A 24,724-nucleotide genomic window follows, 5' to 3' on the forward strand; every position below is an offset into this window, starting at 1 on the left:
ACACTTATAATAAAGAGAGCCTCAGACAGTTGGTAGCCTACACAATTTTGATTGTATAAAACCAACAACAACTTCACACGTAAGCAAAAATCTGGCCCTTAAACCAAATGGAAACTATCTCTATTATTCCTAAAGCATAACTTTAAAGTCATAAATGCATACAGTAGTCACGATCTGAAGTGAATCAAAAAAAGTTAATCAAAGTTGTCCTAAGACAAGAATGCATTTTGGTTTTAGGTTTTTAGGACAACTTTGATGAAAGGTTTTGATCCACTTCAAATGTTGACTAGGCCTATCTCTAGCCTATTTATCCTATGTGGACACTTAAGGTGTGCATTTTATTTATTTTTCTTAACATGGGAACACATCTCTTAAGAAAATTCACCATGGCTTTACTACATAACCCCTGGAAAATAAAGCGGAGTTTGGCTCCCTCTTGAGGAGGAGGCGCTTAATGGCAAAGCGTCCTTTCATGTGACGCAAACGTCACTCGAGCTTCTTAATATTCATGAGTCGGCCTTCAGCGGGGCGGTCCACTGACTGGCTGAGGCTGCTGTGAGGAGAGAGATGGATGCGACGCCGCTGTCTACCGGCTGTGGTACTGAACATTTTAAATATAACAATAGAGTTGGCTCGTTTTGAATGGCAATGATTTTACTGAGGAAAGCGGCATGTGAGATGATTGTTTAAATGTTTAATGCATTTTTGTGTGAGTGATTCTGCTGATTTGTGCAGTGAATGAGATGGAGACCGGGGGAGATGAAGAGGGAGAGGCTCGGGAGGAGAGCAAGGAGGTGAGAGATGATGTATGCACGAAAGAATGCATCTTAACTGCCTTCACATTTAATTATTTTAACATTCTCTATTCTTGAGTGTAAAATGATCTCAGAGTAGTGAGGAAAGGGAAATTCGGAGATCAGGCTGTGGCTGTGTGAGTTAACCGGCTTTTTATTCATTCGAGGGTTGACACCCTTTTCATGTGACAGTGTCTGAGCATCTTTTTGTATGTCTCGTCGGAGTTTAAGACGATAATGCAGATGATGGCCTTACATTATCAGTATTTCTTCTCCATCAGTTTACTTTGGCATGCCACATCCTTTGTGGTTGTTAGTGTCACACCTCTTAAATCCACCTATTGTGGTTTCATGCATATTCATATTTCTTTTGTGGTTTCATTCATATTAATAGTTCCAATTATTGAATTAAACTAAATACACTGGATTTATTTAGATGCACAGAATAATGGAAGGTTAACACTGACAGGTTTTACTGGATCACATTTTTTTGTGTAATGATAAAGGGAACACCTTTGCATGTGTTTGCAATTTACATAAAGGAGAAAGGAGAAATAAATATTGGTTTTGTTAGTTTCTCACTGGAACTGGCCCTTTCTGAAAGGTGTCTAGAGGTTCTCCAGAGGATTGCATCACTGTCACCATCTGAGAAAACATGAAAGTATATTTTCATTTTTACAGTGTAGGGAAAGGAGAAGAAGTATTAATTTTAGGCCAGAAGAAGATCATAACTACAGACCGATAACCTCACATCTACATCTGCTTCAGGCCACTATGTTTATTTGGAGGTTGAATAATGTTAATAAGAAATATTATTCTGTTATATGTAATCCTATGTGATCAGTACATTTATTCTGTTTGGGGTCGAAAATATTTTGTTTCTTCATGTTTTTGAATGTCTTTTATGCTGAAAACAGTTGTGCTGCCTATTTTCTTTTTCTTTTCTTTTTTTTTGTCATGTTACATTTTTTAAATATTCTTTGTTGAATAGAAAGTTCAAATGAACAGCATTTATTTAAAATAGGAATCTTGTGTAACAATATAAAAATCTTTAATGTAAATTTTTATCAATTGAATAAAAGTATTAATTTATTCTGAAAAAAACCCTTGCTAAGTAAACTCACACTTTTAAACAGCAGTGTAGTTATGTTTTAGGATCTGCTATGCTCTCAAACTATTATTTTTATCATTATATCATTTTCTCAATATTGCATCACCTGTTCTCTTCTTTAGTGCCAGAGACTCACTGCAGAGAGAGATGAGGCTGAGAGGCAACTCAAGCACATTAAACGGGGTAAGATCAATAAAGTCATCTGCTTCCATTTTTCAGGCATGTTTGTCATTCAAAATGGGAAGAAAAATATTGCAAAATGCGACATAGAGTAGATTCTGTTGATAAGTGCAGTCTGTAACTTGAATATAATTTATGTTACTGCAGCAAATTCATTTTCTGATCTTCTGTATAAACCAGAGGTCAACAATTAGCATTCTGCGGTCCTCATCCCAGCTCAATCTGGACCTCAAATCCTCACTCAAAAATGAATACAGCATTTCTTCATAGCACCCCACTTAACCCTTCAAGTGAAGTCAGAAAGATTTCAATAACGTTACCGCAAGGCTGTAATTACAAGTGGGAAATGCCTCTCTGAGTTGGGTTCAGACTGGTTGTGAATTTTACCGATACTGATAGCTAGACTGTACTACACTGGGTGATACGGTTGTAACCTCACTGATAAAGTAGAGTGTTACAGATTCAACATTAATATGTAGCGGTGCTACAGTACATAGTTTAAAGGGTTAGTTCACCCAAAAATGAAAATTAGCCCATAAATTACTCACCCTCAATTCATCCTAGATGACTTTCTTCTTTCAGACGAATCCAGTCTTTGATCTTTCAAGCTGTTTAATACCACTCAGCAGGTGTTGCATGCATCAGTCCAAAAGAAGTTAAATAAAAAGCATGCATTCATAAAAAGTGTCTTTAATCAACTGATAGGTTTTAAAATGGATACTGAATGAAAACTACAACTGTGCTTTACTATTAAAAAAACAAAAACAGTAATGACCTGTACCTTGTAAAAGAATAAAAATAAGAATTATATATTGATCATTAAAGTGAAAGTCATGATTCATTATCTACACTGTTGGGAACGTTACTTTAAAAAAGTAATTAGTTATAGTTACTCACTACTTGTTCCAAAAAGTAACTGAATTACTCTATAATAAAAGTAACTCGTTACCAGGGAAAGTAACTATTTGCGTTACTGCAAAAAAAAAAAAAAAATATTTGCTATATGTCAAAGAATTTTTTTTTTTTTTTTTTTAGCAGTTTTCATAAGTCAGTTGAAATAAGTAGAACAGACAGGTGTTCGTACATAACGTTCGAGATTTATTGCACGTCAACAGACAGCAAGTGTTTTATCCTGCACTCTTTGTAAGAAAAGTGTTTTTGGCCACTAGCTTTGTAGATGCGTGTGTCACACATTACATGCACGTTCTTGCCTTTGACTACTATGAATTTGAAGTAGTGCTTATATCTCCACCTTGAAAATGCCAACTTTTCATCAGATTGCTCCTGACTTGCCATGTCTGCTACTGCTGCGAATCTCTGTGTAGCTGTTGCGTGTGTGTGACTGTGTGTGTTTGGCGCCGCTGGCGCTTGTGTGTAAAAACACTGGCTCTGATTGGCTACCATGAAACACATGACTCTGCCTTAGCCAATCATAATCGCTTATCTCGTTATTAACCCACCTGCTCACTCACTGTGTGAGCCAGGGGTGCGTTCGGATTGCATATTAAATCAATGCATAGTAACGCACCGCATTTAACGTTCAGTAACGTTAACGGCGTTGTAACGACAGGAAAAATAATTAGTTAGATTACTAAAAAAATAACGTCGTTACCTAACGCCGTTCTTTTAAACGCCGTTATTCCAAACACTGATTATCTAATGTTAACAGAAGCAATAGACTATCAGTCCCAATTGCAAAACGGATCAAACAGTTGACCTCTAATGTTGATGTTAAATTTGTGGAAATAAATGGATTTTTTTTTATTTACTATAAAACTAAGTTGCATCCACAAAATACAACAGTATTATACAATTACCAGATCATATAGCAATTCTATTTACAGCACCTTTATAAATTGAATATAAACATTTATTCACATTCTTTATTTATCATTTTGCAGAACAAAATCTTGCTGAACTACTCTGACTAAATGATTTGAACATCCACTTCCTAACTCGTCAATATGAATTTTCCAGGAGGACTTGAATGCACCACTTCACTACCAAGCCTGGCCAAAAGTCTTAAATTTTATTTGGGTTACACTTTAACCACAAAATTCGAAAAAGGTTGTACAATAAGTGTATTATTTTGTATTTGTGATGATTCTGGGGTCCATCAAACCTGACCTCAGTGAATTCCGTACATCATCTTTTCACTCAGAGTAGGCGGTGAAGATGATCTCACTTGGCTCTTCCCACTAACTCGATACTCTGTGTTGTCTCATTTCCGATCCCCTTGCCCTGTCCCATATCATCATGACATTACCTGGGGGATCTTCTCCATGCTCCATTATTGTAGATGTTAGTGCCTTACCTGCTTCCATTCCATTTGATGACATGTAAGGAAACCCAGCCTCAGTTACTAACTAATTTGTTAGCACTCTGACAACACTCTAGCGGCTGCCAGCTTTAGGAACAGAATCTGGAAATTGTTCACAGGTGAGAAAATGCAATTTTTCTCTGCAATATAAAAAATAGAGTTTCACTTAACAGGGTTTTACTTGCTCATAAAAAAGCCATACACACGCAGCATTGTGGAGTATTGTTATTGTTTTTGAATGGAGATAAAACTCTAAATACCTAGTTACATGTGAAGAGAATACTAAAGAAAACATATTTTAGTTGTTTGGGAAAGTATGATAGATTCTCTCTGTTGAAGTCCTATTTATGATTAAGTAAGAATATACTTCTGTATGTCAATTTGCATGTAATATTTCTCTTAGAAATTTATATAAAATGATCAATATCAATTAACAGGTTGTGTATGTAAAATTGTAGATTATTTTCATTAATATGTTGGATATTGTGAATATCAGTTCACAATAGTGTTGTTGTAAGTGAATATTGTGATAAATCCGCTTTTATTTTAGACTGTTTTAGTCTTCTTTTTATTGGAATCCTGGAACGGTCAGACCCTGGGGAGGCAACATAGACCAGGCTGAAATTAGCTCTCATCACTGTATTGTTATATCATTAAATTATTAAAAATCACCAATTATGAATTATTTATCATTAGAAAATGAACAGGCATCCGCTTTTCAACCTTCCATTGTAGTTCAAGCCAAACCCCTCATACACTCTCATATCATTTCTGAAATGCAAGTCACCCTGAATATGATTACAGTAAGTGAAAATATATTCAATACGAATGCCCCGAAAAGCAAAATGCATGACATTTTCACAATTACCTTATTCATTTTTTTATGCAATGAAATGGCAGTGTATTTATTTTATAACATCAACCTCACTAAATGGCACAAATTCTTGCTTGGCTAACATGACACAGCAAATGTCACAGCAGTTTGGCCTAGTTGCTGTCATACAGGACAATAGTCTGGTGCTGGGTGCTCGTGATTGGTCTGTGTTCTGTTTAATGATTGGCTGCTGCAGGGGAACTGCTGTCGAGTATCTGGGAGGTTCTGGATCTTCGTCTGGCAAAGCAGCTGATCCCACCTCCTCTTTGAGATGCCTGAGCAAGCTTCATTAAGAATACCCTCTGCACTTAAGTGTGTTAAGCTGTCAGCCCCATTACTCAGCTTATTTACCTTTACACTTACACATCTTACCGTTTATGGGTGGAAAGAAAGAACCCTTAATATTAACATAAAAATGAATGCTGCATTTTAATGTAGTCTACACATCTGTCCTGGGTTTGGAATAGATTATGGGTTGCAAGCACAGGCACAATTAGTGCTGGAGTTGAAACCAAAATTGCTGGATGATTAAAACCTTAACTGTTGAGATTTATTAAAAGAGCTTAATCGCTGTGATCAAAATTGGGATGGAAGCTCTTTAGACTAATGCCAGCCTGAGGTTGTGTCAAAGTGGCAGATAAATGCTTATTTGAAGCAGTCTGGAAAGGATGCTGCAGCAGTTCTTTAAGCTTTCGCCTCTGTTCGACTGACTCCGCAGAGCTGTATTTTACTCATGCAGCATAAGGCGTGCTGGACTTGCTGACCTAGAATCTGCTCACAGAAGAAAGCCCAGAAGCAGGGCTCTCTCGGTCAATCATTAGAAGCCAAATGAGTTGAGCAGATGAGTTTGAACTGATCTGCAAGGGAGAGTGGGAGCCACACCCCTTTTATTGTGCTGCTTTATTTTTATGGGCGGCACGTGCAAACAGAAAGAATCAGTGAATGACCCAGATTTGCATAGATTGAGGCTGTTTTGCTATTATTGTAACTAATAAATACCAGGTTTGGTGATTTATACAGCATTCATGTAGCTGACATTAAAATTTCAATCAGTTTCTGCGATTTTGGTTTAATACAAAGTGTAAACATTTGTTTTGGGGGTGTAACAATACACTGATGTCACGTATCAGTTCAACAAAAGATACTGATCTCATGATACAATACTCTTACAATACTTAAAAAGCCTACTATAAAAATGCCGCTTCCTGACTAAATACATTTAAGAAGTTTAAAATAGTGTAATTTATTAAATTAAGCATTTTATTAAAATAAACTCAGATGTCTGACCTTCTGGGTTTACCATATTTAATGTGCCATATCTGATGGCAAATTACCTATTATATTAATGGACATTTTTCAAAAGGTTTCTCCTGAAATAATTGTAGAATTTTTATCATATAAAAAGAATCTATATAATTGATATTATATGAAAGGATATTGTTTGAATTGACTGAGTGAATTGTTTTTGCTGACATGGCATTTAATCATAAATAAATAAATAATTTGATGGATAATAATAATTAAATCTCTCTAAACTTTTAATTTGGGTGAACTATACACAGTTCATATTATCACTGCACTGTATATTGTCACATTGCACATTTTGTATTGCAATACATATTGTGACACAATATATTGATATACCCCTATTTTTTCATGAGTTCATTTTAACTGAAAAATACCAACTGCTCTTTATCAACATGTGATTACACAATGTACAGTTTGCTTGTAGGCAACAGCAAGCATGATATGTTTTGTCAGTGGCTATAATGGATCAATTAGCTAAAAACACATATTTAGATGATTTCTGATATGCATTTCTCTTGTGGACATTTGCATTACTGAATTCTCTTTCGGATTTCGGTTTTGAGCAAGAGCTCTGATAGCTGTTTGGAGCTGTGAACATCACTTTGAACTGTCAGGTTATTCTCTCATTGGCTCTGCAGATCTGCGCACTGCAGCACTGATGCCCATCCTGCATATTTAACAGAAAATTAAGAAAAATGTGCCTTAAACCAGCTGAACTTAAATAGTATTAAATTAATAGTATTATAGTAATGTTTAAGTATTATATGCTACCCTAAGAGCTGTTTTAACAGTTTGATCCGTGTTTATTAATTATGATCAACTTTTGCATATTCATTTTACATATGTTTGCATTTTTCTGTTGTCAAATGTCTAATATGATGTGATATCAGAATCATGATCACCCCCTGAATAAGGGGTCGATGTGGGGTCATGCATTGACTATGACCTGCTTTCCATTCTCACAGTATGTTGCCACATGAAAAGAAAATGAGAGGGATATTTATTCTGGGGAAGGTCTCGAGGGCAGGCCGTTGATGCACTTTGCTGTGACTGCATGTGGAGAGACGCACAGTTCCTGCATAATTCAACAGCCTTTCATGGAATAATGTGTAAAAACTCCCTCTCTTGCTCATTTCCTGTGAAAAGCACAGATATAAATGATGCATAACCAATATTTTGTCTCATACACATATATTTATGTAATATAAAAAAAACAATAATTTCCAATTTCACCAAGAGCTGCTGAAAGTTTGTTTTTTAGATGCTATTTATATGCATTGCATTTGTAGTGCAATGCACCAATGACTTGATCAGGAGTCTCTGCTCTGGCATTGCTATGACATCCAATCCTGTATTTGAGAGGCCAGTATAGTGTATAGAGTTACCGCGCCGGTGTTTTGTAGCGGCAGTCCATCAATGGTACCCAAAGTGTTGGGAAATGGTCCCTATTGTGAGTGTGCAACTGATAACTGTCCATCTCATTTGACTCTGATAATGTTTCACTGATAACAAAACCACATCTAAATGAAAATGTAATTTTAATTGTTTTTATAATCCTTGTTTTATATGCTGTTAATGAATTAAGTCACATATAAGTCATATATTTTCATATGTGCCTCATTTCTGTTTTAACAGTTCAGGCAACAAAGTTTTTTCCTTTTAAATGAATTTTATACATTAAACCACGACACTTGTGAATCATTTCTGTGCTTCTGGATTTGACCACCCCCCAATTAACCATGTAGGAGGTTGCTTGAAATTTACTTCAAGAAATACTGTAAAGGATATAGCTGAAAACATGACTTACTCACAAAAAGGCTTTGCTGATACTTATATCTAAAATGTGAATAGAATCTAGATTTATATCTAATTGATTTAGATTTAGTTCCTGCATGATAGATTTCACTGTATATGACCTGATGTGCTTTAAGTTGCTCATAAATGCATCTGATTTCTCTGCACAGTTTCCCAAATGGTGATCGAGGAGGTGAATGTGCTACAGACCCAGCTTGAGATTGAGAAATCTTGTCGAGAAAATGCAGAGGCTCTGGCTACCAAGGTGTTTACCCAACAATACTGCCCTCCTGTTTCATTAGAAAACCTGGTAACACTTTACAATAAGGTTCCATTTGTTAACATTAGTTAACTACAGTACAATAGTTAACATAAACTATGAAGAACACTTATTTATTAGATTCCAACATTTACAAATACATTGTTGAAATCAAAAGTTGAATCTATTAATACTATATAATGAACCTGATAACATGGAATGAACAGTTGTATTTTAATTAACTAACATTATTAAAGATAAATAAATACAAGATTAATGGAACAAATGTGATTTTAGGGAAACCCAACACATGGTGAAATTTTACCTTTTTTAGGCTATCTGAAGTTGGCTGATTGCTATGATTTTTCCAGAATGGAATTAAAAAGAAAATGTGTTAAAAGTGAGACGGTTTTAATTTCACTTCTACTTGACGATCGCTGTCTGTTGGGAGTGCTATACTGCACCATTACACAAACAGACTGACGTTACCCTGAAGAGGAAAGTTTTCCTTTGTTAATCATAATGGGCATAGTCTCTGAACTTTTGATCACCCCTTCTATGTTTGGATAGAACGAATAGTGTACCTTGTAGTTAGAAACGCGAGCGGAGCGCACCTGTGCATATAACAGACTGTCATCAGACTCCTCCTCTTTAGTAACATCATCATACGATCCTTCATCTCTGGATGTGAAATAGTCCATTATAACATCTTATTTATCATCTCTGAAAATATCTTTGCAAAGTTCACTTGTTTAGTGCAGAAAAATAGCAATTTATTGCAGCAATCAGAAAAGACTGTCTTTCTCTCATGTTAAGAACATGCTGCGGAGGTGCTTTCTTTTAACACCACAAAAACAGTTGACCTATCAAAATAGATCACGTAACATATTTAAACCCTGATTCTGAAAAAAAAAAATTAAATACAACCTATTTTTAGAATTTCCTGAAAACGTCCCAGCACGACATTGCATCACAAATGTGTTGCTCATTGTTTGTTAATGTTATTTAATGCATCAACTATAGATAACAAAGGGAACCTTGCTGTAAAGTATAACTGAAAATCTTAATGATTTTATCAGTTTATTTCTGTTTGTTTATATCTTTCAGCTTGTCATATATTTTTACTATAAAGCAATGTAGGTATGAAAAAATATGTCTACATGGTTATAAGTGTTGAACACAATGTACTGGCTATGAATTTGAACTTGAGAATTTGAACCAAATGTGAAAAAGCTCTACTCCTTTAGTTGACTTTGCTATCCTAGGTACTACCAAAAGTCCAGAGTTTTGTGATCTTAGGAAGCAAAAATAGTATGCATGGTAGAAGACTGGTTAGGTACGCAGGAGCTAAACCATTAAGGACCTTATAGGTAAGTAATAGTATTTTGTAACTGATACGGAGCTTAATAGTTAGCCAGTGCAGAAACTGTAAAATTGGAGTAATATTATCATATTTTCTTGACCTGGTAAGGACTCAAGCTGCTGCATTTTGGACTACCTGTAGCTTGTTTATTGAAGATGCAGGACCACCGCCAGCAGTGCATTACAATAGTCCAGTCTAGAGGTCATGAATGCATGAACCAGCTTTTCTGCATCAGAAACAGAAACATGTTTCGTAGCTTGGAAATGTTTCTAAGATGGAAGAATGCTGTTTTTGTAACATAGGAAATATGATTTCAAAAGACAAGTTGTTGTCTAATATAACACCCAGATTTTTGTAACTGTAGAGGAAGTAACAGTACATCCGTCTAGTTGCAAATTGTAAGCCAAGAGTTTCTGAATACTGTTTTTTGGTCCAATAAGTAATATCTCTGTCTTAACTAAATTTAATAGGAGAAAATGATTGGTCATCCAATTTTTTTTTACATTTTAGCACACTCTGTTAGCTTAGATAATTTAGAAGTTTCATCTGGTCTTGTTGAGATATATAGTTGAGTATCGTCAGCACAACAGTGGAAACTAGTCCCGTATTTTTTTAGAATATTACCAAAGGGCAACATGTATATTGAAAATAGCAGAGGACCTAGGACAGATCCTTGTGGTACTCCATATTTTACTGGTGATAACTAAGATGACTCCCTGTTTAAATAAACAAAGTGGTAGCAATCAGACAGGGAGGTAATTTTATCTGTGATCATTTAATTTACAATAACTGCTTTGGGTGCGAATGATCAAATTTTTTGGAGCCTAAACTATATTGGAGCCCTAAAAATAGTTTTTGTTAATTTATTTTGCAATTTACTGGTTTTATCACGATCATATTTTTTTCTGTTTACTGAGCCTTTCGTGTCCTCATTGTTACATGGGAAGCAGTCCTGACTAAATGTAAAAAAAAAAAAAAAATTACTTTGAATAAATGGGAGCAACATTTGAAGTTTTACCGAATTAAATGAAATTTACATTAAAAACATATTTAATTAAGTGAAATGTTAATATACCAAATTGCTAAAATCAGTTTTTTATTGTTTAAAAAATTTCAATGGCAACCCATCAAATGTGAGCTGTCAGAGAATGTTAGTTTACATTTTTTTCTGTAAATTCTAATACATTTTTTAAACCATATTTTACTGTAAAATTAGATATTGTTACAGGTTTTCCCTGTATGTAACAGTTAACAGGTTTTTACCATATTATTTTACAGTCTTTTACTGTTAAAATAAAAAATTTTAATAGTGCAAACATAGCTATGGCAAAAGGCAAACTTCAAATGTCACTCATTTAAGGCATTAATAATTTTGTTTTGACCTCTTTTAGTTGAACTGTGAGAACAGGAAGCTGAAATATTTGAGCCTGTCCTCACGACCGTGTCTGGACGAGCTGCTGCCCAGTATTTCTGACTGCATTTCCCTAGAAGAAGAGACTGACACGCAAGATCCTGGCTCTGATCCTTTTTCACAGTATAAGCAGCAGGTCAAAGGTAAATATCATGATGTATCGCATAAAGTTATTCACAGTTTCCTTTGCCAAGCATTCTCTCATCATATAGGGTACGTCGATTGCAACCTCTGAGTTTTCCACAGATCTCCAAGAAACCGTGAGTTCTTTACTGGAGGAGAAGAAGCAGTTGACCTGTCAGCTTCAAGATCAGCAGAGGCAGATAGAGGAGCTGGCAGCACTTGTGAGTTGCACAGCAACATTTGAACTTTTTACTCAAATTGAGCTCAGTCGGGCTTGATGGTAGTGAATGGTGGCTTGGACTGCAAAGCGTGCTATTTTAACCTGTTAATAAATAATAAATCAGCTTGAAATGAAGCCGTAGAGACCTGCGTTATTGCTGATCCTAAAAGGATACCGAAGTAACAATGTCTAATTGAGTTTCTTAGCTGATAGTTTCTGAAACATGTGCCTATGTTAATTTACAGACTGAAAAGGAGCAGGCCGAGATGAAGGAGCTTCATAAAACCATTGAGCAGCAAAGCAAGACCATTAAGAGGTTCAACAGGGGTGAGTACGGACATTATGAACGTAGAGCCACTTCATTTCCTCACTTGTATTCAAATGCATGAGCATGACATCATCTCAAATGGCCAGCAGTGCATCTGTACATGTGCCTTCCAAGAAGAAGAATGTTCCTCATCAGCCCACTCACTACCAGCCACACATCACTGCCCCTGATCAAATTATCTGCAAATAAATTCACCACAGGAAGTCCCTCTCTTCCAGCTGGGGGTGATGCACTTTGTTTTGACGTCCTCCCAGCTCCCTCTTTGCTCATTTGTGTTATTACTCTGAAACTGCATAGATCAAGTCAAATGCTGCACTGGCTTATGCTGAACTTGTCCTGCACATGCTCACAGTTTAGTGGATTTAATTTAGTAAAGGACAATTTTGCCTATGAAATTTGATGGAAGTAGCCATGATGTAAAATAGGTGATACATGGAGACTTGTGATTGTATATTAGTTAAGGATATATACATATAGCCTATATTTATGTGTGAAGTCACATTGTTATTTAGAGCTTGGAACCAATAATTAGTTCTTATTCTCAGCCCGATTTTTTATTTATATAGATCAACGCCATGACAGGGAAGAGACAATATTTCTGTTCTAAGATGGTTTTTGTAATGAAAAAGTCTAAAAGGCTTAAAAAGTTTATACCTTTCAAAAGTTTCAGGGTCAGTATATTTTTTTCTCTTATGCTCCCCAAGGCTATATTTATTTAATGCAGTATTTTACATTTTAAATAGCTGTTATTTATTTATTTGTTACTTTATTTTAATTTAATCCTGTGATCAAAGCCGAATTTCAGCATCATTACTCCAGTCTTCAGTGTCACGTGATCCTTCAAAAATCATTGTAAATTGCTGATTTACTGCTCAAGAAAAATTTCTTATTATTATCAATGGTAAAAACATGAATAGGAAGTTCAAATGAACAGCATTTATGAGAAATAGAAAACTTGTAACATTATAAATATCTACTGTCACTTTTGACCAATTTAATATGCCTTAGCTAAATAAAATAATTTCTTTATTTTTCAAAATTACTGACATCAAACTTTTGAGCAGTAGTGTATGTTTCCCTAAAGCATTACTTAGTATATTTGTTAAGTATATAGATAGATCAAATTATTCTTCACTTAATAAAAGATTTATTAATGTAAAAGTGGAATCAGTAAATTCCTTACAATTACCATTCAGGTTGTTGCTTGTAATACTGTCTTTTATCATTTTGTTTTGTATTATAAGGATTTTACCAGGTTTATTGCTTTATTAGAATGAATAAGGAGTCACTGTTTATGTCTTTAGTGTCTATGATGGCCACTCATGAGTATGAAAACATGAAGGAGCAGCTGGATTTGGAGCAGAGCCTCAGGCAGAAAGCAGAGACCTATGCACACGAGGTACGGGACAAAACACATCTGAATTCACTGCATCAACAAAACTTTAGCTTGTGACCCGGTGACCTCAAAATCTAACCTAAAGAAAAGATAAATGTATTATTTGATGAATGAGTATGAATTGTCCTTGACTCGATGCATCAACATAGTATGTTTAATTTCTCTTAATAGCTAAAGAAGAAAAATGAAAAAAAAGTTGTTTCCTAATGTTCATTTTCTCCTGTAGATGATGGTAAAGCAGAAAGGAGCAAACAGACAGAGCATGATTCTGCTGCAGCAAGTAGATCCCAGCATTCAACTGCTCAAAGCTTTAGAAGATGTGGCCGGTGTGACCAAAACATTAGAAGAAGAGAGAATACAACACCAACAGAAGGTATAGGCGAAACTTCAAAATTTAATTTGAATTTTATGTGCAAAACTATAGCATAGATTTTCAGTTTTATAAAAAAATAAAAAATAAACCATCAGTGAAAGTTTAACCATATTTGCATGAACCCAATAATCCTGACCTTATTGCATATGCATTTGTAGGAGGAGAGTATTTAAATGAATCATGAAAAGTGATTTACTAAGGTTTGCGATAGACAAATTTATATTTGCGCCATTATTTAATACCCAAAAATGCATGCAGAGCTGCGTAGATTACTTAACATATTGTAGTCTGTTGCTGATTCCAAATTACCTGACAAAAATTTTAATTATTAACGTAATCCATTACATCACACATTTTAGGTAATCAGACTACTTTTATATTGTTTGTGACCTAACTCATTTATATAATTTCGGTTCCCCCACAATGTCTTGTAACACAGTACTTTTCTTAGGGTCTCCTGTGGGTCTTCTGTACTACACTTGCAGCCTCGGTGGTAACGTGTAATATTTTTCAAACCACATTAAATGATAAACACATGTGGGTGTTAGACTGCCAACACAACCAAAACTATGTTAAATCAACACAAATCTCGAAGCACCAGAAGAGACATCCGGAGGCTTGACAGCTGTCATAATTAGGAGATTCATTCAGCATCTGTCTGTCGTATATATAAGCTATGGCAGCAAATAAAGAATTGGCTGATCATCTGATACTCATTACACATGACAGTTACCGCAATCCGAGCAAACTGGATGAGCAAGGAAAGAGATGAGGCAATATTCGGTTCATGTAGTGGCAAACTTGTAGCATCACTTGTACTAGTACTGCTTTTGGTGGCAAATAGGATTTAGTGTTATCAGTCAATATACAGTCTGACCCACAATTGAAGTCCAGAGAGCATGGATCCTAACTGCAGACGTCACGTAATCAATACGTTGTGTTAGCACAGCCATGTTTACAAGTCAGTCTGTAAATATGGACTAATTGTGTAAGTCAAGGGCAGTTAACATTTGGAAACAGTTTGGGTTCCATTTGAGTTCACTGCACCATTCAAAACAAATGACAGATTTCCACAGGAACAAATCATTTAAATAAAAAATGTATGGTCATTTATTCTATTTTTGAATTTTTGTGGACTCAAGATTTCCTGATAACTTCATATATGTGAGCTGGGAAGTAAGGTGTGCTCAAATCAGGCACATCCACACATAAACATCAAAAGGGGCTTGAGCACTTGCCCTTCTTCTTCCTATTCTTTTGATGTGTGCGTTCAACTCGTAAATACACTTTTCCCGACTTGAACTCACCAAATGCCCAATATGTTTACAGGTAAAGGCTCTAGAGGCTGAACTGGAAGGATGTGCTTTGCGTAAGCAGCTAGTTCAGCTGCAAAGACAACTGGAGATATTAGACGAAGAAAAAAAAGAGACGGAGGGACGACTGCAGGAGGAAGAGAAGAGAAACACTCTTCTGGAACAGAAAGGTAAAACTTAGGATGACTTTAATGTAGGGCAGCAAAACGATTAATCGCGATTAACCACATTTGAAAATAAAAGTTTATATTTACATACTATACATGTTTATACTGTGTATATTTATTATGCATACTGTATATAAATACACACATACATGTATATATATTAAGGAAAAATATGTTAGATTTATAGATTAAATAAATGTATTTCTATATAATATAAATTAAATACAATATATATGCATAATAATATATACAGTATATATATATATATATATATATATATATGTGTGTGTGTGTGTGTGTGTGTGTGTGTGTGTGTGTTTCTATATACTTAATAAATATACACAGAACACATACATATAGTATGTAAACATAAACTTTAATTTCGAATGCGGTTAATTGCGATTAATCGTTTTGCAGCCCTACCGCAAATTCAAAGGCCAGATACTGAAATTTCTGTAACAGATAATTTAGGCATAATCCACAGTGACCCACATACAGTAACATCCCACATCCTTTTGTCGTTTGTTACAGTTAAAGAGCTGCAGGAGGAGAGGAGGAGCTGTGCGTCAGAATCAGGCCCCGCTCCCGGGACAGCTCCGCCCCCGGCCCCTCCTCCTCAACCACCTCCACCTCCCCCACCCCCTCCACCTCCACCTCCACCGCCTCCTCCCTCCCGCTGTAACCCCCTCAGGTAACGAGCTGAGCCGTCATACACAATCATTAAGAACGGTGCTGGTGAACATCTAATTACATCTCTGTTTATGGCAGCTCTCTCATTGCCATCATGAGGAAATCTTCCAAGGGAGGTAAAGGAACCCCCAAACTAGAGCAAGCCCCAGGTGATTGTACCTACAGTCAGAACAGTGCGTTTTTATTCTCTTGCCCTATTATTGGTATCTGGACAAACACATTCTCTGTCGATGCAGTGAATGAAGCAGTGGACGATGTCAAAGTCAAAGCTGTCAATGAAATGATGGAGAGAATCAAACACGGCGTGGTTCTCAGGCCTGTGAAGAGTCAGGACACTAAGGTGAGATTCTGAACCTGGACCAAGGTTCATAGTTTAATTGACTCCCTTTATGAGTTTTGAGTTTGAGTCAAATTGGCCACACCACAAAAAATACAACACAGTCACAAAGCATAGAGTTTGAATTTAGCCACAACAAATAAATTGGAGAGATAAAAGAAATTTAAGGTTTCCATTTGGTAAATCTGCTTTGTGTTGCTTGGCTCTATTTTGAAGACTTTGAGGTAAATTTTAGCATAATATGAAATTCAATGTTTTACCTTTATAGTATATAACATAAATGTTTTTTTTTTTTTTTTTTTTGTATAAAGAAATTTGTATAGACTAAATACAAATATATTTAAATGCAATTTCAAACATTACACTACCGCTCAAAGGTTTGTGTCTGTAAGATTTTTTATTTATTTATTTGTTGGTTCGAAAGAGGAGCTCACCATGGCTGAATTGATCTGATAAAACAAGCATTAACAACACAAATATTGTGAAATAATGTTTCAAATAACTGTATTCTAATTGAATATGTTTTAAAATGTATTCCTGTGATCAAAGTTGAATTTTCAGCAGCATTGCTCCAGTCTTCAGTGTCACATGTTCCTTCAGAAATCAGTCTGATTTGCTGATTGATGATTAAATTTCTTATTATTTCCATTGATGAATGCAATTGCGATAATTCATTTTTCTCAAAAGAACAGCATTCATCTAAAAACATAAATCTTTTGTAACATTAGAAATGTCTTTACTGTGTTAAGTTTGATGAATTATTATTATTATAGTACCTCATATGCTGTGTGTTTCATAACATAGGTAGTCCATGCTGTAAAATACACATTTTATTATAAAGTCAAATGAAAGGACTACTGTTCAATAAATTTGAATTTCAGTCAATCTAATTTCCAATGTAATGATTCTTTCTTAAATTCAAATTACACTTCTGTATGTGTGCACTTCAGTTTCAAGAAATGAATTGGAATTTAAAAGGAGTTCTCACATTCTCACACTGGTTATGAATATATTGTGTATTAGGTGTGCACTGATTGTTATTCTGTTTTCTCTACTCTGTAACATCATCTGCTGACCTCATCGTTGCAGAGATTTGGCACAAAGGTATGTTCGAACCACAAATGTTGTTTACAGTGTTTACCCACAATTATTACACTGCCCCGACCACTCTGTTATGATTAAACCAAATCCTGCGTTTTACAACTCAGCACCATTTTGTCAATATAAATGGTTCATAGCATTTAGTCGTCCTTCCTGAGGAAGGGCCGGGTCATTAAAGCATTTTGTGCAAAGACAGTTGATGGACTGAGAGGAGAGCCATCTCGTTTAGGTTATTGATGGGCAAAGACTTCTGATCAATAGCTATACTGTAGTCCTGACTTTACAGATTGCCTGCAGCCCATTATGCTGCATTCGCAGATTGTCTTTTGTTTTTGGCATTCAGACATAAATTAAAAACACCACATGCTGTAGCTGCTTTTTAGTAATTGAAGTTTTTGTAATGTTTTGGTGATCTATATCACCAGTGTTATTTTAGTATTATTTATAGAATTTCAAAGTATTTAATAATATTTTGATTTAGCTTTTTTATATTTGAATTTAAGTGTATGTTCTGATATTTTTATGTCTTTTTGTAATTTTGTAATTTTTCTTATAAAAGTAAATTTTTACATTTGAGTAATTTTACGACAACTTGAATACAACATATTTATTTCAGTTACTTGAGGAAACATTTCTCATTTTAGTTTGCAAGTTTAAGTTTTTAATCTAATATATAATCAAAATAATATATATTGTTTTACCTTTATTTCAATTACCAGAACATTTTTAATATAAAGATGATTTGCTGCTCAAGAAACATTTATTATTAATAATGTTGAAAACATTTTTTTTTTTTTGCTCAAACCATGATACATTTTATAAACAGAAAGCTCAAAGAAAAATATTTTGTAACATTATAAATGTGTTTACTTTCAACAATAGCAACACTGTTCAATTAATTAGACTTCCAGTCATTCTAATTTCAAATTTAATTCTACTTTTTAAATTCAAATTGCACTTCTGCATGATTGCAACTCAAATAAATGAAAATAAATTCTGATTCAGTTCTATTTATTTCAATTACTTGACATGGCAACATTTCTATTTTTATTTGTTCAAGTTTTTAATCTAATATTTATATAATATTTTAGTTTTATTTCAATCACTAACACTTTTTTGTAGTTTCAGTTAACAGTAACACCAATAAAAATCATGTTATTTGCCAAATATGTTATGATTTGGTCATAAAATGTCAATTGAGTTTGTTCCTGACCCACAGCAGCCGAGTCCAGTGGCAGCAGCAGCAGCAGTGGAGGAAAAGCACCAGGAAAGTGCAATGGAAGAGCTGAAAGGCATCCTGGTAGGCTTTCTGATTAACAGTTGCATGCCATTCAGTCACCTGATTTTGATTATGATGCCAGCTATTGATCCACAGATTACATTATCAATTTTCTGATTGTTAAAAAACAAAAAGTTAAATTAAGTGGCTACAGGAATAAATATATAAAACATACATTTGCTCAGAAATTCCAGGCTGCAAACTTATCACTGAAACGTCGAAACTTCTGAATCTATAGGAGACGGTGAAGAAGAGTCCCAGTCGTGGTTTCCAGGAAGTAGTTCATGCTAAAAAGGACAGTGAACTGGAAGTAATTCTGAGGAGGAGACGCAAACAGGCCTGTGATCCGGACACAGAAGGCAAGAGGATGAACTCTACCCTTCAAGAACATAATCACTGTGTATCTTAATATTTAAACAGGAAGTGTGACATTCTTAATCAAGGGGCTTTTAAAATAGATTGCAGGTTTTAGTTCACAGCCATGAATTTGCTACTTTCTATTGCTAGTCAGAGAATTATGAGTGTAGAACAAAATTGGATTCAAGATTATTGAAAATACCCGAAGCAACTGGAGCAAACAGTAAAAATCTCTCATCTGTTGCTCTGTAGATGATGGACAGCTGAGTAAAGTCTCCTCATCAAACAGCCTGAACGGCCGACACAGTTCGGACTCTGGCAAAGACACAGAAGGGCCGGGCAGCAGCTCTCTGTCGGGCAGCGAGCGCGGATCAAGAACCAGCTCAGACTCGGGCCGAGAGCCAGCCGTGGCTCAACCGAGCTCAGATTCTGGCATGGAGTCCAAAGGAGCCGCTCAGACAGAGTGTGTCTGCAGATCTCTCTCTGAGAAAGAGTCCGCTGAACCAGTCACCAACAGGTGCTATTCAAGGTAAGGTTACGCTACACTACTTATATTTTCGGCAGTGGACCATAATAATCTTTTAAAGGAATAATTCATCTAAAAATGAAAACCTGATTAAAAATGTCCTTACCCTCAGGCCATCCAAAATGTAGATGAGTTTGTCTCATCATAGGAACAGAACTGGAGTTATGTAGCATTCCATCGCTTGCTCAACAATGGATCAAGTGGATTATTATTATGATGTTTTTATCAGCTGTTTGGACTCTCATTCTGACGGCACCCATTCACCGTGGACCTATTGGAGAGCAAGTGATGTAATGCTACATTTCTCCAAATCTGTTCCAGTGAAAAAACAAACTCTGGATAGTCTGAGAGTGAGGTCATTTTTGTGTGAACTTAAAGATTGTTACCAATTTTCCAAAATGTTAACATCATATATATACAACCCGAATTCCGGAAAAGTTGGGACGTTTTTTAAATTTTAATAAAATGAAAACTAAAAGACTTTCAAATCACATGAGCCAATATTTTATTCACAATAGAACATAGATAACATAGCAAATGTTTAAACTGAGAAAGTTTACAATTTTATGCACAAAATGAGCTCATTTCAATTTTGATTTCCGCTACAGGTCTCAAAATAGTTGGGACGGGGCATGTTTACCATGGTGTAGCGTCTCCTTTTCTTTTCAAAACAGTTTGAAGACGTCTGGGCATTGAGGCTATGAGTTGCTGGAGTTTTGCTGTTGGAATTTGGTCCCATTCTTGCCTTATATAGATTTCCAGCTGCTGAAGAGTTCGTGGTCGTCTTTGACGTATTTTTCGTTTAATGATGCGCCAAATGTTCTCTATAGGTGAAAGATCTGGACTGCAGGCAGGCCAGGTTAGCACCCGGACTCTTCTACGACGAAGCCATGCTGTTGTTATAGCTGCAGTATGTGGTTTTGCATTGTCCTGCTGAAATAAACAAGGCCTTCCCTGAAATAGACGTTGTTTGGAGGGAAGCATATGTTGCTCTAAAACCTTTATATACCTTTCAGCATTCACAGAGCCTTCCAAAACATGCAAGCTGCCCATACCGTATGCACTTATGCACCCCCATACCATCAGAGATGCTGGCTTTTGAACTGAACGCTGATAACATGCTGGAAGGTCTCCCTCCTCTTTAGCCCGGAGGACACGGCGTCCATGATTTCCAACAAGAATGTCAAATTTGGACTCGTCTGACCATAAAACACTATTCCACTTTGAAATAGTCCATTTTAAATGAGCCTTGGCCCACAGGACACAACGGCGCTTCTGGAACATGTTCACATACGGCTTCCTTTTTGCATGATAGAGCTTTAGTTGGCATCTGCTGATGGCACGGCGGATTGTGTTTACCGACAGTGGTTTCTGAAAGTATTCCTGGGCCCATTTAGTAATGTCATTGACACAATCATGCCGATGAGTGATGCAGTGTCGTCTGAGAGCCCGAAGACCACGGGCATCCAATAAAGGTCTCCGGCCTTGTCCCTTACGCACAGAGATTTCTCCAGTTTCTCTGAATCTTTTGATGATGTTATGCACTGTAGATGATGAGATTTGCAAAGCCTTTGCAATTTGACGTTGAGGAACATTGTTTTTAAAGTTTTCCACAATTTTTTTACGCAGTCTTTCACAGATTGGAGAGCCTCTGCCCATCTTTACTTCTGAGAGACTCTGCTTCTCTAAGACAAAGCTTTTATAGCTAATCATGTTACAGACCTGATATCAATTAACTTAATTAATCACTAGATGTTCTCCCAGCTGAATCTTTTCAAAACTGCTTGCTTTTTTAGCCATTTGTTGCCCCCGTGCCAACTTTTTTGAGACCTGTAGCAGGCATTAAATTTTAAATGAGCTAATTAAGTGGATAAAAGTGTAAAATTTCTCAGTTTAAACATTTGCTACGTTATCTATGTTCTATTGTGAATAAAATATTGGCTCATGTGATTTGAAAGTCTTTTAGTTTTAATTTTATTAAAATTTAAAAAACGTCCCAACTTTCCGGAATTCGGGTTGTACATATATATATATATATATATATATATATATATATATATATATATATATATATATATATATATATATATATATATATATATATATTATTATGATCTGTATTAAGTTGTTATCCATTTTTGCTTATTCTTTTCTAATCAGTGAAATGAAGGATGGCGATCTAGAGAAGTGGGCGGGGCCCAATGGGATCGGCCATACAGATGAAAGTGACGACCTGCAAACCACCATCAGCTCCTCTGCACAAAGCCCTAATGCAGCAAACAGTAGCACAGACGCCGAGTGTTAACGGCTAGTGGCGCTGCAAAGACAGCTGCATTATTTGCACATAACCATGCTTTCTAAATTTGTTTATTCCAAATTCAAAACCGACTATTCATATTTTAAATGAAAAATCATGTCATCATTTGCAGTTTTAAAAATCAAAAAACATCTTACCAGACGACACATTTTTTTCCTTTCAGTGTAGATGCACAGGGTGTTTAGACATTACAGAAATCAGTCATATGCTTCAGATTCAAGCACAGTGGTTGCTATTAGATTCTGCTTGGATTCAACATCTGAGTCACATTTCCATTAGAATGCAAGCAAGGAAACTTTAATGAGGAAGAGTGTATTTTCTGTGCCACTAGCAGCAGAATTTGAGCAACCTGATCAAAGAAATCCTGGAGAAATGATTGGCTGACAGTCCCATTCATCTCAATTCATCTGAGACTGAGGAGACCCTCACAGATGCACGTGATTTATGAGCTGCCATCTTTGCAACCTTTGCAATTCCCCTCATGTCATTTCAGAGCTGTACAACTTTCTTTCTCCTAACAAACACAAAATAATGTCTGTTTTTTTTCACACAATGGAAGCCAATGGGGTCCAAAACATTGCTAGACCCCATTGGCTTTCACTGTATGAAAATCAGTTTCTTCCCTCAAAATATCCCTTTAGGAAATATGCATTTTGCATGCTAACAAGTCAAACCTTGATGCCAACTGAAAACAATGGCTCAACCAGTGGTGTGAGTGTAGGTCAGGACTACTTGTTTTAACAATGGCAGATGCCGCTAGTGGCACAGAATCCACTTCAGATTCAATGCAAAGCAGCAAAACAATCCTGACAGAATTACTGCACTGCACATCATGGCACCTTTGCTGTTATAAAAAATAAAAGGTCCTAAGTGTGAACTAGACTATCCAAATTAATCAAGAGATGCAATTATAAGCCATTCAAGCGATTCTTTCCGTGAAGAGGAACTGTTGTGGTCTGTTCTGTCTACCTCTCAAGACACACTCACCTCTTGGGAATCTAATTCGCACATCCTAGATGTTAGGAAAATGAATACCATCGAATCATGGAGGGCTACGCACCAGTGTCTTCCAGCCATTTCCAAAACATTGCACTGCATGAATGCACTGTAGATATGTTTGGCTTTGAGTGACAGTTGCATCTTGATTAGATTTGCTCTCTAATTCTGAGCTGTTCCAATGCAATATCATCTGCAAATTGTAATATTGTGCAGGATGAGGCTGCATTTAATAACTGCAAATATTTGCCTTGTGACTCCTCTTGACTCGAAGTGGATCATGTTAATGGTACGACGTGGAGAATATTAATGAGACTAGGGTTCTGGTCATCTCAGCTGTCCTGGTCTTATTGCTCAGCAAACACAGGGAACGTTCTTAGAACTTTGGCTAATGTTGTAGCAAGGTTCTATCAAAGTTATGAACAAATGTTTTATCAGGAACATTAATGGAACGTTCGTTCAATGTTATCTGTTCTAAAAAATATTAGCACAAAAGACGTTATTTATACGTCACTCATGGAACTTTTCTTTTGTTTTGTTTCAGTTGAATGTTTTGCTACTTACTACTTGTTTCAGAACATTTAAACTAACATTCCCATAATCTTTGCAAAATGATAAAATGGAATGCATAATCAAAACACTAAACAAACTGAACATTTTGAATGTTAACCCTCTGGGCCTCTTTGGTCAGAACTGACAGTAAAATTAAACGTTTAGAATTTTAAATCGTTTTCAGTTCATCGGAGTGAAATGACACTAGTTGACTTTTGTTGCATTAGCTATGTGAACACACATAAAGCATGGACATGATTCGGTTATATTAAAGAGTAAAAAAAAAACTAATTTGGTAAAAGAAAATGACAGTGGAAAAATTGCTCATAAAAATGTTATAAATATTGCATAGTGCCATCGAAATTTAAAAAATATATATATTATTGAACAAAAACATATTACATTGACTTTCCTGAAAAACAAGTTATATTTCAAGGCTTTGGTCATTTTTGACTGCAAAGGTACCAAGTGTGACCCAAAAACAAAGAGGTACAAAGGGTTAAACGAACATTCAAAAATATTGGTTATATAACTCAAAAGGAATGTCAGCAAAACGTTCTTAAAATAAATATTTGTTAGCTGAGATGTCTGACGTCTTTGATATCAGGCTATCTGCAATAATATTTGACATGGCTGATAACTATGATTACAATTATGTATCACTTGTCAGAAAATCTGAATTGTTTTATTATACGTTCTTGTTTTCAGTCTGTCGTCACAAGTGATTCTAATAGCCTACGTTGACGTGACTAATTTACACTCTTTTTTAATGTAGGAGACTTATTTAAATTGCTCCTTGATTTGTCACCACTTCTGGAATGTGTTTTTGCCTTCTTCCTCTTCAGCCTTATTGGAGTGTAGGCTTGTTTTTCTATAAGAGCTGAGAGGTGATTGATCTGACTTGTGATCTTGAAATGAGTGTGTTTTGAAGCTTAAACTGAGTGTAGCCTACCTGTTTTTATTCAAACTGATCTGAATCTCCCTCTTCAACATACCTTTTAAAACACTGAATAAACTTATGAAGAAATACAGACTGTTTTTTTTTGTACCCTTTTTTGTATTTTTCAAACAAATGCATGTCAGCGTAACATCTCATCATTAAACATCAAAAGCTCTTTTTAATAAAAACTTGCATATGCAAGGCGAAAGAATGTGTATTTTAAACAACATGCTCAAGTTTTTCAGTAGTTGGTTTCTCTAAGTAATTGTTCTCTATTGTCTAAGAAGGACTTTGA

The 24,724-nt window shown here is 35.6% G+C and overlaps 1 protein-coding gene across 1 annotated transcript; it reads left to right on the forward strand.

Moving 5' to 3' along the window:
* Window positions 1–524: 524 nt before the first annotated feature.
* LOC132109421 (shootin-1-like) lies at window positions 525–24,520 on the forward strand. The gene is made up of 18 exons (XM_059515473.1): window positions 525–598; window positions 736–794; window positions 2,028–2,088; window positions 8,552–8,646; window positions 11,395–11,557; window positions 11,661–11,758; window positions 12,003–12,084; window positions 13,390–13,484; window positions 13,708–13,854; window positions 15,184–15,337; window positions 15,866–16,025; window positions 16,103–16,173; window positions 16,261–16,364; window positions 17,451–17,465; window positions 18,682–18,762; window positions 18,980–19,100; window positions 19,351–19,627; window positions 21,785–24,520. Exons 1-18 carry the CDS (start codon window positions 568–570, stop codon window positions 21,927–21,929), a joined length of 1,959 nt encoding a protein of 652 aa, XP_059371456.1. The 5' UTR covers window positions 525–567; the 3' UTR covers window positions 21,930–24,520.
* Window positions 24,521–24,724: the final 204 nt, after the last annotated feature.

This window comes from Carassius carassius, chromosome 29 (assembly GCF_963082965.1).
Source record: "Carassius carassius chromosome 29, fCarCar2.1, whole genome shotgun sequence".
Classification (NCBI taxonomy): Eukaryota; Metazoa; Chordata; class Actinopteri; order Cypriniformes; family Cyprinidae; genus Carassius; species Carassius carassius.

Excerpts from the sequence above, each read along its gene's own strand:
- LOC132109421 (XM_059515473.1), top strand. The coding sequence starts at position 568 with ATGGATGCGACGCCGCTGTCTACCGGCTGTG. Across the intron at positions 599-735 it reads GCCGCTGTCTACCGGCTGTG|TGAATGAGATGGAGACCGGG; the intron begins GTACTGAACATT and ends TGATTTGTGCAG. Across the intron at positions 11,759-12,002 it reads TAGAGGAGCTGGCAGCACTT|ACTGAAAAGGAGCAGGCCGA; the intron begins GTGAGTTGCACA and ends GTTAATTTACAG.